Raw genomic sequence first — 16,576 nt, 5'->3', positions numbered from 1 at the left:
ATAAGACAACCAGGATTGCAGATGATAGTCTACGTGCTGTGAAGTAACAACTTGTTATAAAAGCAGGGTTTTTTCCTTAATCATGGTCCAACGTTTCAGGGGTTTGGAGTACACACCAGCATGTTAAGCAGGTGCTGCAGAAAAGTGAGCAGTGCCTTAGGTCTCTTTCCTGGGTTATAACTGATTGATTGAAATCACCTTGATTTCTCTAAATGCAATTTTTTTTTAATGTTTTTTAACGTTTATTTATTTTTGAGACAGAGAGAGACAGAGCATGAACGGGGGAGGGTCAGAGAGAGGGAGACACAGAATCCGAAACAGGCTCCAGGCTCCGAGCCGTCAGTACAGAGCCCGACGCGGGGCTCGAACCCACGGACCACGAGATCATGACCTGAGCCGAAGTCGGCCGCCCAACCGACTGAGCCACCCAGGCGCCCCTCTAAATGCAATTTTATTCATCATGATTTAATCCTGAATCAAGAATTTCCCAACTCTTTTTGGTCTTTCTGAGCCTCGCTAAATCTTCCTACAGCTCATCCCCATTGTCGTGGGGTTTCAGACTCCAAAGAAGTCAGTGTTCTTGGTAAACTTGAATATTGTCTTGTGCTCTCCCTCTATCAGTTTGTTTATAAAAATGTGTACAAGATAAGTTCCAGAACAACTTCTGGGGAAAGTGCCCATTCGCCTTTATTATTAAAATTAGTTTCCTGGTCCTTCTGGAAATGTGAATCTGACAGCAAAGATCAAAATCTTTCTCCAGAAGAAAATGTAAGAGGATCCTCCTTCAAGTCTTTAAATCAAGGTAGAATATTTTTTAAAAACTTTTCATAATAAGTAAGCTATGAATCATGTAAACTCCAGCTTGGAACCATGTCTGACGTACAAAACAAATTTTTGTTTTCACACTTTTTTACGCATCATTTTTACTTTTGTCACCTGTTATCTTTTAGGGTTTTTTGGGGGGTGGAGGAAAGATTCTAAATTATAAAGCAGTAACTATTAAGATAGCAAAAGAGGTAGCAGCACCAAAAATGGAATGAATCTCAAAGGATTTATTTTGTTCAATTTTTTAAGTTTTTAAAATGCATTTGTGCTTCATCTTTAAAAAAAAAAAAATGGAGTGAGTTCCAGTTGCTCCTACAACTTATATTTCACAATCACTTGAAGATTGAACTTTACCTAGCCTCCTGGGGTGCCTGGATGGCTCAGTTCGTTAAACACCCAACTCGTGATTTTGGCTCTGGTCATGACCTCACAATTTGTGAGGTCGACCCCACATCAGGCTCTGTGCTGACAGTGTGGAGCCTGCTTGGGAGTCTCTCTCTCTCTCTCTCTCTCTCTCTGCCCCTCCACTGCTCTCTCTCTCTCAAAATAAATGGATAAAAATTTTTTTAAAGGATGTAGTTAGAAAATTTATTACTGTTATTATGTTGATTCTTTGTACTACTGCAAAACAGGAACTTAATGCAGTAAAAGATGAAACTAAGAGAGGTAGTGAAATTATGAGGAAACTTTCATCTAAAACTTGAAATTCATCCGCGCAAACAGCAGGTATCACGTTACAGTCTTCCAGGGGGAAATTGTGAAAGTCTCTTGATTCAGGGCTTGCTCCGAAATGTGTCAGTTAGCCTTGCAAATGCAGTGACAATCCCAGCACATGAGGTAGTGGCGAATTGTTGCAACCAGCATTTGCAAACCTAAGATACCAAAATTCGAATTCACCATTAGAATTAATATACAGACAATACCAGCCTGTCCCCTTCCCAGCTAGGGTGAAAGTGTGACCTTCCCAGCTGGTGTGAAAATTCGGGATGTAGGCAGTCACATAATCAATAGAACACTTTGATAGGCCCGATGGAGTCAATGAATGAAGTAACAGACGCCACCTCTGATACTCAAGGAGCTTGTAATTCAAGTTTGTGAACCAAATTCACCCAAATGCATGTAAACTAAAGAGTGTTCTAGATGAGGAGTGAGCTAAGAGTGCAGAATCAGAAAGGGGCCAAGTGGATAAGACTTTTAGCAAGAATTTTGATTTAAACTAGCAGTGAGGAATAGGTACGTTCCAAGGGAATGAAGGAAAGGGATCATTCCATATCCAGGCAAATGTCTCGGCATTTTTCTACATTAGCGTTTTGTTTCTTCGACTCTATTTTTTTAAATGTTTATTCACTTTTTTTGAGAGAGAGAGACATAGAGCTTGAGTGAGGGAGGGGCAGAGATAGAGTTCTGGAGACACAGAATCCGAAGCAGGCTCCAGGCTCTGAGCTGTCAGCACAGAGTCCAACGCGGGGCTTGAACTCAGGAACCAGGAGATCATGACCTGAGCCTGAGTGGGACGCTTAACTGACTGGGCCACCCAGGCACCCCTGACACTATTTTTTAAAAGAAATGTCCCTCTCTACTTACCTAATATATTGGGCACGTTATGCATTGCACCTCACACCTTCTCACTGCCCTTTATTTGAGCTTCTGAAGCTGTAAGGTAAGGCACATTACCCTAGCCACGCTGTAGGGATTCCTTGCTTTCTACCTCAGAGCTTCTCTGGCGTGGTAACCACCTAGCACTGGAGCATCTGCAAACCGGGGAAGAGGGATTTAACACCCCACAGGGCAGCCTTTGCCCAAAGCAGGATGGAGCAGGTGGATAAATGCTCCTCCTTCCATCCCTGGGATGGGGTCATCAGGGGTTTATCTACACCGCTGTTCGGGCCATCTCAAATCGCACCTTCGAATTAGCTTTTCCCTCCTTCCTGGCCTCACTTTCCCCATTCCCCATCCCCATTCCCAGGGAGCACTTTCCCAAAATAGTCCTCCATCCAGCAAGAGTCCCAGGCTCTGATTTCCGCTGGGAGTGAGAGCTGAAACACTTACAATTTTGCTGCCTGGAGGTCGTTCGTTCATGAATCAGTTATTTTCTTAGTGATTCTGATGAAGAGCCGAATCAAATCTAAAATCCAGATTGCAGTTTACTGAGCCCTTCCCGAGAAGGGAAGTGGGGAAGTATACTGCCAAGGTATGCCAAGAGGTACTGAGAGATCATGGTCAGTGGACGTAAAGGAGAAAAACACTTTAAGGACCAGAGTCAACACTACTTAGCAAAACTCAATCTGAATAGCTTTAAGTTGCAACCTTAATTTTTAAACTATTTTCTCTTACCTATTTTGTATCCTTCCTCCCCTTTCTTCCTCCTTTTCTCTTCCTAACTTACTGAATATATTAGGTACAATTTCATTGCTCTGGGTTGAAAACCACTTACTTTGTCATGAATGAAGTGCTCCGGAAATTAGGTTCCAAATATGGGAGAGGGCGACTTAAGCCACTTATGACTATTTTACAAATGCTAAGACAGTGTTAGGATTTTTTTTTTCCAGCCGAAAACAACTCATAGAAAATGTTAGAATACACAAGTCAATAAATTTAATGTGAGCGTTTGGGTTTTGATGTGCAGAGTAATATAAAAATGAGGTGACCTCTTCCATTTTTATCTTATAGAAGAAATATGCTTTGTTTTTATAAAGTAACGCTCCCAGATATTTATCAAATGCGTTGGCTTTGAAGACGTTGCTGTTAAAAAGTTTTAAATCTCATCTCCCTGTTAAGAACTCTAGGGAATATATCAACAAGTGGCACTTGCCCCTTGGGTGTCTGAACTATCCCCAAACCCCTTCCCTGAGCTTGAAGACATAATGACTTGCTTTGACTAACTTCTGTGAATGGCCTGATAAACTTCACTTTCATTTTAAGAACACATGCAATTAAACTAGACTCACCCAGAAACAGTATTTTGCCAGGTGCAGCGCTCCCAGGGTATACATTGGTCAGCAGGACCACTCTGTCTTCACAGAGTTGGTGTAAAGCTAGTTTGGGATTAAAAGTATAGTTTTCTACCTGTTTGCTACTGCTTATCCTTTTCACAACATCTGCCTCCCAACATGGAGATGTATAAAAAAAAAAAAAAAATAGAGGGGCGCCTGGTGGCTCGGTCATTTGGGCGTCCACATTTTGGTGTTAGCTCCCGTCATGATCTCAAAGTTCATGAGTTCCAGCCCCGCGTCGGGGTCTGTGCTGGCAGTATGGAGTGTGTTTGGGCTTCTCTCTCTCTCTCTCTGTCTCTCTCTGCCCCTCCTGCTCGCTCTCTCTCTCTCTCCCTCTCTCAAAATAAATAAATAAATTTAAAATAAAATAAAAATTCTAAAAATTAAAAAAAATAGAAAAGTGCAATAGCTTAAACTACTAACGGATTTAATTGGGGCACCTGGGTGTCTCAGTCCATTGACTGTCTGACTCTTGATTTTGGCTCAGGTCATGATCCCAGGGTCGTGGTATCGAGCCCCGTGTCAGGCTCCACACTTGGCGTGGAGCCTGCTTAAGATTCTCCCTCCTTCTCCCTCCCCCTCTCCCCACCTCTCTCTCCAAAAAAATAAATAAAATAAAATAAAATAAAAACTATTAAAGGATTTAAGAACATCAGAAAGTAGCACAGTGCCAGGAAAACCAGAAAGAGTTGATGCAAGGAGAAAACCTTGAGGCAGGGAAGACCTCATTTGGTGGGGGGAGTGTAAAACTTAGATGCTGGCTAGATTCTCAAGGCACGTGCTAAATCAGTCAGTGTGTTAGCAGGAAAATTTTTATCACCGAATTCTCTTAAGGGAAAAGGTTTCTTTCGAGCATGGAGGCGCACTAGTGTCAAAAACAAGCACAGATTTGCAGAAGTTCATTATTTGCGGTCAGGAAGTTACGGAGTGCCGGCAACAGTGAACACACAGCCCTTGAGTGCTTGGGAGAGGGAGCAAGCCAAGTTTATGTCCAGAGGGGCTGCTGGAATGGAAGGTGAAGTTGGGGAAGGCCACGGCCGGTGTTCAGGGAGAAATGCTGAGGTTTCAGAGAAAGGGAACGAAGCTAAAAGCATGCCACGTGGGTGGAACAGAAAGGGAAGAGCCTGGCGAGGCTTGCTCACCTTGCTTCTTCCCTTTACACTTTCTGTTTCTGTCTCTGCCCCTGATGCAGCAGTTGTGAGGGGGGCGGGGGGGCTGCTTTTATATAGTCAGCCTGCTTTCTTCACTTTCCTACAAGACTCACTGGAGGTGAGGGTAGAAGAGAAGGTGTGAGGAAAGCTAGGGAAAGACTGAGGCCAAGGCACTGTGATCCAGAATCAATCTGGAAAACATATTTATTGCATTTGGTAGCAAAAGAAGAGAAGTTGCTATCGATGCTACCCACAACTGTCAAATTGCAGCCAATCGGCTTCATTAACAAGTAGACTCTTATTTGTCACCCAGAGTTTAACTAAGTACTGTGAATCTACCTATGCTTAGTAATGTCATTATTTTCACTTGGCCAAATTTTTTTTTTCATTTGAGAGAGAGAGAGAATACACACGGTGGAGAGGGACAGAGGGAGAGAGAGAGAGAAAGAGAAAGAGAGAGAATGAGAATCTTAAGCAGGTTCCACGCTCAGCTCAGAGCCAGACACGGGGCTCAATCCCACAACCCTGGGATCATGATCTGGACACGAATCCAGGGTCAGACGCTCAACTGACTGAACCACCCAGGTGCCCCAACCACTTAGCCATTTTTAAAGAAAGGCCATCAGGGGCACCTAGGTGGCTCAGCCAGTTGAGTGTCTGACTCTTGATTTCAGCTCAGGTCATGATCTTACAGTTCGTGAGTTTGAGCCCCAAGCAGGCTCTGCACTAACAGCACAGAGCTTGCTTGGGATTCCCTCTGCCTCTCTCTCTCTCTCTCTCTCTCTCTCTCTCTCTCTCACCCCCTCTCAAATAAATAAGAAAGAAAGAAAGAAAGAAAGAAAGAAAGAAAGAAAGAAAGAAAAGAAAGAAAGCCCACCATTATGGTCATGACTTTGCTCAGAAGTAAAATGACTTTCCTGCTGAGAATCATTCTTCAAGGATCATTATTAGCATTAGCTTCTAAGCCTGACCAAGTCCCAGCCAATCACCCAGCCCCCTTGGAACAAGGTGCTTTGATACTCTAGTTTTAAGATTATATTTTTAGCACTCATTTGATAGACAATCTTTGCATCAACACAATAAATCGATAAATAAAATGTTGAGTCCATTTTTAATGTTGACAACAAAAAAACGTTTATAAACATTGAATCTGAACTTTCTAGTATCTTAACCACTAAAAACACAGTATGTCCAAAACTAAATTCATATTCCCTCCCTCCCCATCTGCTCCCTTTCTGAGTCAATGATACAACATCCATCCACTGGGTCTCAGTCTGGAACCCGAGAGTCATTCCGGCTTCTTCCTACCTCTTTGAAGACCTGAATATGAAGTTGGTCTTTCACCTGAGCGGCTGTGCCATAGTTTCTTAGGCCAAGAAACAAATGCATCACGTACCATTTCCTTTCTACATTTCTTTTCTCTTTTTCCTTTTCTTCCTCCGTCTCCTTTCCTTTCACAAATACTTACTGAGCATCTGCCATAGGCTAAGCAATATACTAGTGCTGAGTCTTTGGCCTCGAGGAGTTCATAGGCTAGAAGCAGCTGAAGACATGTGAGTTACAGTGCAATGTGATAGGCCCAAAGAAGATGCACCTACGAGCAAGTTACATTGAGCTTGTAGGGCAAGCGAGCCTCCATGAAGTGGGTGCTACTTCCTACATCTTAAGTAGCAATTTTGAGATTGCTGTGTGGTTAACAAGGCAGAAACTCTCTGGCAGAGGAAACAGCATATGCAAAGTGAGAGGTGTTGGACCAGCTAATGGCAGGTTGGACAGTGGTATACAATGGCTTCCAGATCACCAAGTGCGTGGGGTAGTGGATGAAGATGCATAGGTAGGCAGAAACCAGATCATGAAGGCCAAGAGTATAAGCTGAAGAACTTTATTTATAGGAAATGGAAGTCACTGAAGATTTTTGGTAGGCAAGTAAACAAATCAGGTTTGCATTTTAGGAAAGTCACTCTGGCAGAGTATGAAGAACGAATTACAGGTCAGAGGGACCTTCAAAAAGGCCTTTTTTATGGTTAAGGCTAGTTGTGATACCTGAAGTAACATGCTGCAGAGGAAGAGACTGGAGGAAGAGATACTTAGGGGGCTTTGATTCAACATGAGTTTGCAGAAGAAAGAGGAGGCCTGGATGGGCTTGGGTCTCAGGTGGAAAGATCACAGAGATAGGAAGCAGAAGGTGGAGGATGGGTGAGAGAGAATATGAATTCTGTTTTGGATATTTGGAATTTCTTTCGTTTATGGAATCATCCAGCTAATGTTATCAAGTGTGCGTTGGGCGTACAAGATAAAGAAAAACCCAGGGGGAGAATGAGGGTAAAAGCAGGCAGAAGAGGAGGAGACTCAGGAGATTCATGCTGTCCCAGATGCAGGGAAGGAAAGAGTTTTAAGAATAAGTGGTCACCAGCGTCAAAGGCTTTCGGCAGTTCACGCGACATTAAGATTCAAGGATATCGTCGGTGACCCCAACCAGAGCAGTGTCGGTAGCATGATGCGGATGAATACCAGTCTGCAGCAGGCGGAAGGGAGGAAGTTGAGGAAGTGGTGTGTGAGCATGTGCCTCTTTCTAAGAGGTGAGGTCTGGAAATGGGCCAGTCATATTCGTAGCTCTCTCACCACACTTGGCATAGCCCCTGACCCAGCACGCCCTAGAATATATTTGGAATAATTTCACGAAGGGAGTGAGAGATTCTGGCGATGGCCAGATCTGGTCCCAGGCTCCAAAGAGACCTTTTGTGATTGGTTTTCCCTTAGGCATGAGACAATGGAGCATGTCAGTCCACTTCAGTGGGAGGAGCCATGGCAGGAAGAGAGCTTTAGGGTACAGGAGCAGGAAGACACAGGATGGAACCAAGTTCCCCCAAAAAGTGAGAGGGGTCAATCCATAGCATGGGTAGATGGATGGAGGTGAACCAGTAGGGGGAGATGGCTACAGGACGTGACAGGATAAATTCACAAAAATATCAAGAACTCGAGAGGCTCACAGGCAATAGTTTATATTATTTCCCGCAAAATAGGAATCTAATGTCAGGTGGGAAGAATTAGGCAAAAGAGAGACAATAAGGAGCCTGAGAATATGGATGCTTTGATACAACGGCTGAGGGGATCAAAGGAGCCCCGGCCCTGGCCTTGCCCAGAATCCCATCTCTAAGGGTGAAACATTGAGACCCACCTCTGCGATGCTCTAATTACTTCCCCCCACCTTTGACCTAGTTCTCCATGTTCTGAGCTCATCCCCCTTCATCAGGCTCTGGTTTTTCCCCCACTTGTAACAAGGGCAAACTACAGTGGCAGATGTCCCGATTCTAATACAATGGGATTCCTTAAAAGCAACTATATTGGAATCGTTGGTTACCTGGGAAAAAGTGTATCGGCAAATCAGTTAAATGGCATCCTGTTATTTCTTTTCTTCCAGGAGTCCACTATGCAACTGTGTACTGGATGCCTGCTGAAAAGACAGTACAAGTCAAAAACGTACTGGACAGGAATGGGGACGCCTATGGCTTTTACAATGACTCTGTGAAAACCACAGGCTGGGGCGTCCTGGAAATCAGAGCGGGGTATGGTTCTCAGGCCCTGAGCAATGAGATCATCATGTTTGTGGCTGGCTTTTTGGAGGGTTACCTCACTGCCCCGTAAGTACTCCGGTCATGGTGAAGAACTACCAGGCAACTTCTGTCCCTTTCTTTGTCCACCAATGCTTCTTGTCTTCCTGACATTGAACATTAGAACTGGAAAGTAGCTGAGGTCCTCCTCAGCGGATAAAAACATGATCAGAATTACATTTACACCAGTAATCAGGACCTTCCTAGAAGGAACAAAGCCCCCATTGTGGCATTCTTCAATTCTCATGGTACTTAAAATCTTTCCTTTTCATGAAACTGTTTTGTTTATTTTTTTAATGTTAGTTTATTTTTTGAGAGAGAGAGAAAGAGCATGTGCACCAGTGGGGGAGGGGCAGCAAGAGGGGGAGAGGGGATCTGAGTCAGGCTCCATGTTGACAGCAGAAAGCCTGATGTAGGGCTTGAACTCACGAACCAAGATCATGACCTAAGGACCGTGAGATCGTGACCTGAGTCAGAGTTGGATGCTTAACCGACTGAGCCACCCAGGAGCCCCTCGTGAAACTACTTAAAACAGAGCTAAGCTGTTTTATCCCACTAGTCATTTATTGTCTGGCAGAAGGAAAATGATAGGCAGAGTGACCGAGAAGCACAAAACATGGAAGATTTAATTTAAAATATAAGAGCATTTTTTAATGGTCTTAAAACAATAATTTCAAGTGGGCAAAGATTTTAAATTGAAATTCTGATGTCTAATATAAATATCCCTTCCAGTTCTATTGTTACTTAATTCTCTCGTCTTTCCCTTGTCTTGTGAAAATAACAAGGATGTAGTTCATAATAATGCAATCAGGGCACATCCCTTTCAGAGATAAGCTCTTTAAGGAAAAGAAGGTCACAGCTCATTTAATCAAGCCTCATCCTTCCTTTGATATAAAAAGTGTCTTGACGATTTGGCTTTCTCTGTGACCTAGACCATTGAGGACAGTTTAACCAAACCCTATTTTGCCCCGTTACCGCCTGAGTAAGGCACGTTAGTAAGTTCAGTGCCAATCTCACCTGATTCTAAGTACTGGAGATTATGTCAAACGTTGAATAACTAGTTACTGTGCTCTGGTCGCTCTTTTTTAGTGAACTAGAAATCCCTTTTTTTCTTTGTTACCAAATTTTTGTTACTCTACCATACGAATTCCCTTAACGGTATATTACTCAGAGATGTATAAAACTTTATAGATTAAAACCTGTTTAAAACTGTGTATAAAAGTGTGTGTGTGTGTGTGTGTGTGTGTGTATGTATAACTTTTCATCCTTCTCTCCAAATCTATAATTATTGTGTATCCACTTGTTCTGATTGCATTGTTTAAACTGGGTTGCAAGTTTGGAGAAATAATTTGGGCTGAAGTTGTGTGACTATAAATACATTAGGTTAGGGGTACCTGGGTGACTCAGTCGGTTAAGCTTCTGACTCTTGATTTCAGCTCAGATCATGATCTCGCGGTGAGTGAGGTCAAGGCCTGCATCTGGCTCCCTGCTGATTCTTTCTCTCCCTCTCTCTCTGCCCCTCCTGCACTTGCACATGATCTCACGCTCTCTCTCTCAAAAATAAATAAACTTTAAAAAATAATAAATAAATAAATAAATACATTGAGTTAAGTCATGTGGGGTAGACATCATGGGCTTTTAGGAGAAGCTGTGATTTGAGGGAGCAGCTCTATCTAATCTGAGGCTGTTGTAGGCATAAGCAGGTGTTCCATAGGTCCGGGTATCACAGCAGCAGCTCAGGGAGTTTGACAGAAGGCTTCTGACACAGGAGGAACATCAGATACTCTTATGTCTCAGGAAACATAAGTGTTAACATCTCACTTCTTGGGGTGGGGGTATGACTTTATCATTTTACCCTTATTTCTAATATAAAGCATTGACCTATCCTTGGTGCCTTTCCTTTATCCATTGATGAAGAAAATCCATAGGATATGGGTTCATATCCATTCTATTTAGTAACTTTTTAAATATTTCTGTATTAGAGTAAAAATTACTGAAATTTTATTTTGTAAAAGAAAAACACTTAGCTACTATTCAGTAACTGGTTTTTGTTTACTCTGTCTTTTTGCCACATCCTTTCAAAAAAAAATTCAATATGTGTAAGCGAGTCTTTTAAGATTAAAGCAAACAACTTCCTGCATTTAGTGACCCATTTTGAGGATCTGGCAAGTGAGTCTTCCTTCCCCTCAGACCACTAGCAGCAGCCTGTGCCTGAATGATCAGGAGTGAGGGAGAGGTGGGTCTACTAATCTCAGTAAATACTGGATCGTGAAGGAAAAGTTGGGAGACTCTCCTTGGGAGCATTTCTGCTGCAGAGAACAACCTGGAATGAGTGCTTTAATCATAAATACTATAACACTCCAAGAAAAAGGCCCCTCATGGGCCAAAGCAGTCAAAGAAGGCCTTGTGGAATGAGTGAGTTGTGGGTCTGGGGTTTGATATATGAGAATATTTGGCCTGTCCAAGAAGAGGAAGAAAATCATTCTAGGCAGAAAGAAACAGAACCAAGTACTGAGAAAAGGCAATGCATCTGAAATGAGTAAGTTGCATTTACAAATGAATGAGGAGTAGAGGAGTAGCCTGCCCATTCCACGGTGCCGTCCTTTATTTCGATGGTAGAATGCTCAGAGGTTTCTCAAATTTGAAAGACGACCTCTCTGTTATCTCTGTTTTGTATTCATTACTGAGAATTCAAGGATGTCACCTGCTCAGGGATGGACTTCCCATACGTGTAGTACCAAGAGTCTGAGAGGACCTCTGCCCTGCAGGGACTTTGCTAGAACAGAAGACGTTGGCGAGCAGGAAGACGCATGACAAGGAACCGAAGGGGCTGGATGGAAGAGAGAAGTCAGGAATGTGTATATTTGAAGAAGGAGGAGAAAGAAAAAGAGGAAGAGGAGGAGGAGAGGACACAAAGGAAAAAAGGAAGGGAGCGACGGAGGGAAGAAGGAGAACAGAAGCAAAAAGAGGAGAAGGAAGAATTATAACCAAAGCTATCTTTTGAGAGGCTGTCATTCTAATCGCAATCTTGAAAGGTCAAATAAAGAGGGGAATTTCTGCACCGTCCACAGTAAACTGTCCTCCCCAGTCCCGACTGAGAGGCAGGGTGGCTCCCTCAGAGCAGAGGTATTCGCATTCTCTGAAGCAAAGCAGGGAGCTTAAAATGTCAACCATCCGGAAGCTGTGATTGTAGTCACAAACCAATAGCGGAGGAGGAATACAAGTCACAGGCTAGGGTTTGGTTTGTGTGTTTGTTTTCAGCTACACATGGGCAACTGTCTGAGGAGCAATAGCATCTTCATACACAAACAGCATTTTATCCACCTAAAACCTATACCCCTGGGGACTGTTACTTGGGGAGTGTTTGAGTAACAAACGTACTTAAGGGTATGATTCCACTTACTGAGTCACAGCCTTGGAGCAAGAGCATCTGAGCCTAGGTGGGAAGGTGAGTATATGCCGAAGGCGGAAGGAGAGAGTCGCCTGTTTTTGTTTTCCTCTCAGCTTGCAAAGTAGCTCAGGCAGCTGCCGGAAGCAATGGGAAGTTTACGGCTGCCATGTTTTTCCCATATCACCACATTTCTTTATTTCCTTAGTGTTTACTTATTTTTGAGAGAGACAGAGTGGGAGCCGGGGAGAGGTAGAGAGAGAGGGAGACACGGAATCCGAAGCAGGCTCCAGGCTCTGAGCTGTCAGCCCAGAGCATGATGCGGGGCTCGAACTCATGAACCACGAGATCATGACCTGAGCCGAAGTCGGACGCTCAACCGACTGAGTCATCCAGGCGCCCTTCCGACATCACCGCATTTAAAATGGAGTGATATTCCTTATATCCTCCAGAACCTTGGGGGAAGAAGCATATGCGAAGTGGGGTATTGTGGAATCGACAATTCAGATATTCAGATAAAGTGCTCGCTTTAACCACCTCAGAGGAAATAGTTTGCTCTTTCAACCTATGACATACTTGGGAAGCCAAACGAAAACATACAAAGAAATAGCCTCAAATCCTCCATCATTTCATTTGAAGTGTTCAATAATGTGTTGCTTCCTTGAACTCTTACAACGCTCTCCCGATAACAGTTGGGACCCGGGGCCAGCCCTTTGTGCTGTATCACAAAGCTCCAGGCCATCTAACATGCTGCCGCTGCACAGTTATCCCAGGTACAGTGGTAGCAACAGGTACACCTGCACCAGAGCTTGGAGGCAGCACTAGATATTTCCAGGGGCTTCTCTCACCGTCTTGCCCTTCCTCACGCCCTCCCACCCCGACCCATCTCCTGAGGAGGCAGTCCCTGCGGGAAATTGCCATTAGCCTGCAAACCTTCATTCCAGGTGGGGCCCTGAGCTATCCCATGCTGCTCCTTCGGCCTGTTACACACCCCTTTCCAGTAACTCTTAGCACTGTGTTTTCTGAGAACCAGATGCTGCCTGTCACATCTCCACTGATTGAAATATTACTCAACCCCCTCAAGCAAGACCCATCCCCCGTGTGATCTTCCCAAGGCATTTTCTGATTCCATTCCCAGTGGACTGAGCTCTGTCTCTCCCCTCCACTGTCTCTTAGTATTTTAGGGGCTGGTCCCCAGACACCTGGCACAGTACTTCTGCCCCCAGCAGTTACTTAATTACATGCTGATTGGGTTTGATTGAATCCGATGTTGTTCCAGTTCCTTAGAGATGAACGAGAAGTGGGAGGTACATATTTCCATGTAATGCAGTGTCTAGCAGCCATAGCCAAATGGAGTTTCTTCCTTGTTTTTTAACTTAAAGGGGTGGCTCCCTAATCAGAGTATCTCTTGTCTCCTTGATGATGTAAAAGCTGATGAATAGCCCCAGATTGTTTTTAATAAAATGAGTCATGAAACCTTTCTGGAAAGAAGGATGATGAGGGTGTGGGTACCAGGTCCGCTCTAGTCTTTAATAAAGTGGCTTATATAGTGTGTGGCCGAGGCAGCTGCTGAAATATCTCCTCGGGAATTACCTAATTTGAGTAAGCCAATTCAATGCAACCAACACTTGTTGCATGGCCTTGTGCCAGGCTCTTGGGATGGGGAAAGAGGAGGGAGTGAGTTCGCTCCTGAGCACATCCTTCCAAGAGAATCCCTTTTAAGTTAAGATGTTGACACAACAGTTGCTAAAACTGTGATGGAAAGGGGTTCTAGCAAGATTATGGCACACGTAGAGAAAGTCATCAAAGGTGGGTCCTTTTTTGTTTCTGGCCAACTACCAAGAAAAATCTCCTCCCTATCCCCCCAACTCGCTCCTTTGACGTTAGAAATGAAATATGCTTCCCACTCAAGCCTGGAAGCAAAGCAAAGTGAGACATGGTCCCACCCTCAAAAATATCAAAGGGTCCCTCAACTAGTACTGATCTGGAATTGAACATGAACCACAAAGTGCTGCTTCTGATGATAATGATGGCAACAACTGGCCTTTATATAGCATTTAAAATGTGTGCCAGACATCGTTCCAAGCATTTTACCTATGGTGAATTACTTCACCCGCAACACTGTGATGTACACACTCCCGTTCCCATATTATTGACATGAAAACTTGAGCACAGAGAAGTTAAGTAACGAGCTGAAAGTCACAAAGCTAGTGGGCAGAGACCAGGTTGTCCAGCTACAGAGTTTGAGCGCACACATCCACGGACACAGGCGAATGGATTAATTGCTATGGAAAACACCAAAGGATCTCAGACCCAGAAAATTAAAGCAAGTAGAAAAGAGAAGACAGCACCGACAAGTGCTAAATGATACTGTATTAACATAACGCAGAGAGATTCAGTAGCGTGGGAGTACGTACGTGTGTCTTCCCGATTCTTACGTGTGCACGTCAGAGACGTAAAGTTAAGCAAAGTCTCAGCCCACTTGGGAGGACACTTACTGACTTGACACACCACAGGGCTGAGCTTAACGTAACACATCCATGAGGCGGATGCTAGCGTTGGCTCTGCTTGATGACAATTTGGAGGCACGGAGAGATTGGGACTCTTGCTTACGGTCATACAACCTAGAAGTAGTTGAAGTCAGCCTTTGAACTCAGAATTCAAAGGCTCTACCCTTAACTGCTGTACGAGGTTACTCCATCACACAAAAGTGCAAGATCCAAGACCCAGGGATCAGGGAAGAGCCTCAACCTGAGGGAACTGCAAGTGGTCTGGATTCCTCTGAGCTCCTGGATGCTGCGGGATCCGTTGAGGCCACTTCTGACCCCCAGGTGGACATTTCTCTTCCTCTGCTCTGAATGTCAGAATCAAAATATCTAGTCCCCCCACTCCCAGCAGAAAAGAGAAACGTTCAATGATTCCAGACAAGTTACCCTCCTGTACTTGCATCTGTCCTGTCTACTGTTATGTGGACATCGTCCGCAAGTACCCCCAAGTCAAGATCAAGGTTCCTCGGTTTCAAAGTTTCTCAGCCTGGGCACTATTGACATTTGGGGTTGAATAATTATTTGTTGTGGGGGCTGTCCTGTGCATTATAGGACCTCTACCCACCAGAGGCCGGGAGCACTTTCTCCCCCGCCACCTAGGGTGACAACCAAAAATGTCTGCAAACATTGCCAAATGCCCCATGGAAGGAAAAAAATCACTCCTGTTGAGAAACCTGGCTCCATTCTGAAATAGACTGAAAAATTGAGAGGATTTAGCACTCTGGATGGAGCTAGGCAGGGTACAGTGATGAAGGTTTTGGATAAAAAGTATGAATTATTTGCTTCTTTACCTGAGTGGGCATTGTAGATCCCACAAATTATTTTTTCCAAAATAGAATTTTATTTTCATATAAATCATTTTAATTTTAAGAACCTGTTCCTCTTAAAAACAAACAAACAAAAACAACAACAACAAAACCTTCCTCCTCATGGCAGAAAAAGTTACCGTAGCCATTTCTGTACAGAGAAAAAAATTTATTATTTAAACTGAATCAATTCAGAATGGTTCACTCCCCTCCAAACACTTTATCTCAGAATGGATTGGTGTTACTGAAGCATCTTGGAGGGAGGGAAGGTGTTTGATCAGCGGTTGTCCTGTAGGCTTCTAACGCAGAAAACATTTGACTGCTCCCAGGGCTCACTAAGGTATGCAGGGCTCATGAGCCCTGACGGCCCAAGCAGCCATCTCCACTTCCCCATGTAGTCCTGGGGTGGGAAACCGTGGAGTTATTGCCTTCCCACACAACTAAATCAAGTCATCCAACTGACAGGGGATTTATGTATTCCATTCACCTGCCCTGTGAGCCCATGCACAGGATCCCTTCCTTGTCATCCACACACCTGTCTAGCTTTACCGCTGTTCTCTCCCTCAGTTTTACAGGTGGCGGATAGAGAAAAGTGACGAGCTTGATAATATAAATGTGGCAGCATAAATAAATACGTGAACAAAAGTTAAATGCGATAATTCAGTTTTTAAATTTACAAATAATTTGAAGGAAAAGCTCTCGTGAAGTGAATTTATTGAACTCAGGGTTAGATTTCAAAGGATTTTAATGTTGTTTGCCTAACTGGCAATAAAACGATTTTCATTTTAGCAGTTCCAGTTCTGGAGATTACTAAATAAGGGGTATCTAAAGTTCCAACGTACGGGGAGCTGAATTTCTGTTCCTGTAAATCTGAGTCACCTCCTGTATCAAATAAAAACCAGAACTGAGACCTGAGATAAACTTGCAGTCCAGAGAGTGCAAGAGGTTCACAATTTACCCACTTTGCTCCAAACTTGTAACAAAAGGTAGATACGATATATAGAAAGAAAGCATTATAGTAATATAGTGGGCCCCAAAACAAGATTAAACATATTTTGAGGCAGAAATGGAGCAGAAAACAAAGTGATGAAGTGTGGATCTGCTGGGCCTTTGGCATGAAATGGCCAGAGACCATCATCCCTGCTGATGCGTGAAGGCCTCAGTGCTTCAGTGAGCTGAGTCAGGGCCGAACCGAAGCAACCTTGCTGCTTTTGACTGTATAAAATGAAGAGGCCACAGAATAACTTGTGCTGATA

The 16,576-nt window shown here is 43.8% G+C and overlaps 1 protein-coding gene across 1 annotated transcript in view; it reads left to right on the top strand.

Annotated features, from left to right (window-relative positions):
* PLBD1 (phospholipase B domain containing 1) overlaps window positions 1–16,576 on the top strand; it is a 52,825-nt gene that overhangs the window by 4,305 nt on the left and 31,944 nt on the right. Inside the window, exon 2 of the mRNA XM_042991804.1 lies at window positions 8,391–8,610. Within this exon, the coding sequence (XP_042847738.1) occupies window positions 8,391–8,610 (220 nt within the window). The remainder of the gene's footprint in view (window positions 1–8,390; window positions 8,611–16,576) is intronic.

This window comes from Panthera tigris, chromosome B4 (assembly GCF_018350195.1).
Source record: "Panthera tigris isolate Pti1 chromosome B4, P.tigris_Pti1_mat1.1, whole genome shotgun sequence".
Lineage (NCBI taxonomy): Eukaryota > Metazoa > Chordata > Mammalia > Carnivora > Felidae > Panthera > Panthera tigris.
Note: the sequence above shows the minus strand (reverse complement) of the source record. Positions and strands in the feature narration are given on the sequence as shown.